Here is a 2,991-nt window from a genome sequence, read left to right as displayed (position 1 = left end):
CACCCAGCTCACATGGACTGGATTCCCAGGAGCAGCTGCCCCAGCATTTCTCCCAAACTCCCTGCCCACCCTCACCTCCCACCATCAACCCACCTGGTAGTATGCCCCATGCTCTCCATAGGCAGGGAACTGGCCATACTGGGAACCATAGTCCTCCCCAGGTTTGGCTGCCCAGCCATGCTGAGCACCACTGGATCCTGCTCCCGTCTTGAACTCCAGAGGAGCGTTAGCCGCCGCGTCCTGGAACTGCGGCTCCGGCTCTGTCCCGGGCGGGGGATCCTCCGCCCCCACCGTGCTGGGGTACAGGTAAGGCTCTGAGCCTGCAGCACTGGGCTCACTCCTGTCAGACAAGGAGAAGTAGTTCTCTGGCTCGAGCTCTTCATCGCTGTCCTCCTCCTCCTGTGTGATTTGCTTCGTTACCTGCAGAGCTGCGCTCTTGGCCGCGGCCTTGATCGCCGACGGGGACGGAGTGGTGGCCACGGCTGGCTTGGCCACGGGCTTGGCTTTGGAGGAGGAGGTTGGAGCCTTGGGAGGTTTGGAGTCAGAGGAGTTGTCTCCCCCTTTCCTTGAGAAAGCATAGGGCAGGAGTAACCTGTTGGTCTCTTTCACTGTCAGGTTTTTGGGTTGAGGAAGCAAAGCAGATAAACCGGAGCCTTCGGAGCGTCCCTGGGAGAGTCGTGTGGGATGAATGGATCAGAGGGAGGAGAGAGAAGAGAGAGGCTGTTTCAGAGGTTTAGAGTTTGGTAAGAGGTTGGAATGGACCCTCTAGGGTGGACCTCCTTGGAGCATCCACAACCTCCTTGGGGACATCCACAACCTCCTTGGGACATCCATAACCTCCTTGGAGCATCCACAACCTCCTTGGGGACATCCACAACCTCCTTGGGACATCCATAACCTCCTTGGAGCATCCACAACCTCCTTGGGGACATCCACAACCTCCTTGGGACATCCATAACCTCCTTGGAGCATCCACAACCTCCTTGGGGACATCCACAACCTCCTTGGGACATCCATAACCTCCTTGGAGCATCCACAACCTCCTTGGGGACATCCACAACCTCCTTGGGACATCCATAACCTCCTTGGAGCATCCACAACCTCCTTGGGGACATCCACAACCTCCTTGGGACATCCATAACCTCCTTGGAGCATCCACAACCTCCTTGGGGACATCCACAACCTCCTTGGGACATCCATAACCTCCTTGGAGCATCCACAACCTCCTTGGGGACATCCACAACCTCCTTGGGACATCCATAACCTCCTTGGAGCATCCACAACCTCCTTGGGGACATCCACAACCTCCTTGGGACATCCATAACCTCCTTGGAGCATCCACAACCTCCTTGGGGACATCCACAACCTCCTTGGGACATCCATAACCTCCTTGGAGCATCCACAACCTCCTTGGGGACATCCACAACCTCCTTGGGAACATCCATAACCTCCTTAGGGACATCAACAGCCTCCCTGGGACATCCAATTGGGCTCCCCAATCCCAACAACACTCCTGGGTTTCCCAGTGCTCAGCACCATCCTTGGCCACTCTGAACACACTACAGAGGAGAATTCTGAAGGGAAAAGTGGAACTGCCCAATTCCCACACTGATGCCTCTTTGTCCATGACTTAAATTGGTGACATTGCCCCCCAAAAAAGGGACCTGACACCCCACAGCATTGCAGGAATAGCCTAAATCCAAGAGGTGATCAGAGTGGCTGATTCAAGCCCAAGATGGATCACAGTCAAAGGTTTTTTCCAGTGACATTTCTCTACCCAAGTGCCCTCAGCACTTACCTGAACAGTATTTTTCTTCTTTGCTGGTTCATCTTCCTCTGAATCTGACTGAAAGAGAAAACCAGAGCTCAGCACAACCTCAGGTACTAAAATAAAGATCCCACCCACATAGAATTTATTAATGTTCCTTCTGCACCAGCTGGAGAACTCCAGGAAAAGGGATCTAGATTGATAATGCACCAAGAGCTGAACCAAAAACCAAAGTGGGATGTGCTTAAGCTCTTTGTCCCAGTCCTGTGGGCACATCTGGGTCAGGGCACAGGGAGATCCAAGCCCGAGCAGGGCAGGGAGAGTGGGATCAAGGATGTCCCGAGGGCAATCCATTCCCAAGCATCCAACATTCCCCACCCGAGCTCCTTCATGCAACTCCTGGCACAAAATAGCATTGGCTACTCCCAAATTCCAAGGTTTCGGGGTGGTTTTTTAGTCCCTCTCTAAAGCAGGTGGGTGGGAAGAGAAAATGTGGCTTCTCCTGCTTGGAATTGGCATTTAGAGAGGGAAAAACTCCAGCAGTTTGATAATAAATCCCAGGAGAATGAACCTGAAAGGAGGAGGAGAATTCCAGGTGCACAGCAGCACCTCAGGGATCTCCCTCAGAGGGACAGACACCGACAGGAGTTACTGGAGGAGAAGCACAACCAACACAAAGGATGTTCTGCCTTTTTCCCTGCTCTCCCTGTCTGGATTCAGGAGCCCTGGCAGGCTCCAAACACAGACAAAAAGCACAAGCTGAGAGGGAAACATTCCCCTAAAAACCTGGAGAACACCCGAAACCTTTAGATAAAACAACTAATAAACTGACAGGAAAATCAATCAGCAAACTAGACTTTTTTTTTTGGGGGGGTGGGAGGCTCCCAAACCCTGAAGCTGCTCATCCCCAACTCCTTAACTCCAGGAAGAAAGGAAGGTGCAGCTCATTTGAGCTTTGCTGTGTGACGATTATAAATAAGGTGCCTATACCTGTTTAACCCCACCAAGCTCTTTAGGATTAAGCACAGACAGGCAGGACAAAACCCTCCCCAACCACAGCAGTTCCCCGCAGCACGGGGGAGGTTTGCTGAACCCTCGGGGAGGGAATTCTCTCCACACTCACATCTCCCTGGCGCAGTTCTGGCGCTGCGATCCGCACCGGCTCCGTCCTCTTCTTTGGCTTGGGCAGCCCCAGGGGGGAGGCCGAGCCCGCGGGGGTCGCG

General features: G+C 53.6%; 1 protein-coding gene across 1 annotated transcript; it reads right to left on the bottom strand.

The window, feature by feature from the left end:
• Window positions 1-93: 93 nt before the first annotated feature.
• Window positions 94-2,984, bottom strand: PRCC (papillary renal cell carcinoma (translocation-associated); the record flags this gene model as incomplete). Its single annotated transcript, XM_009075228.1, has 3 exons — window positions 94-666; window positions 1,799-1,846; window positions 2,892-2,984. Coding segments are annotated over 3 exons (714 nt in total), but the record flags the coding sequence as incomplete, so codon positions are not given.
• Window positions 2,985-2,991: the final 7 nt, after the last annotated feature.

This window comes from Acanthisitta chloris, unplaced genomic scaffold, assembly GCF_000695815.1.
Source record: "Acanthisitta chloris isolate BGI_N310 unplaced genomic scaffold, ASM69581v1 scaffold6575, whole genome shotgun sequence".
Lineage (NCBI taxonomy): Eukaryota > Metazoa > Chordata > Aves > Passeriformes > Acanthisittidae > Acanthisitta > Acanthisitta chloris.
Note: the sequence above shows the minus strand (reverse complement) of the source record. Positions and strands in the feature narration are given on the sequence as shown.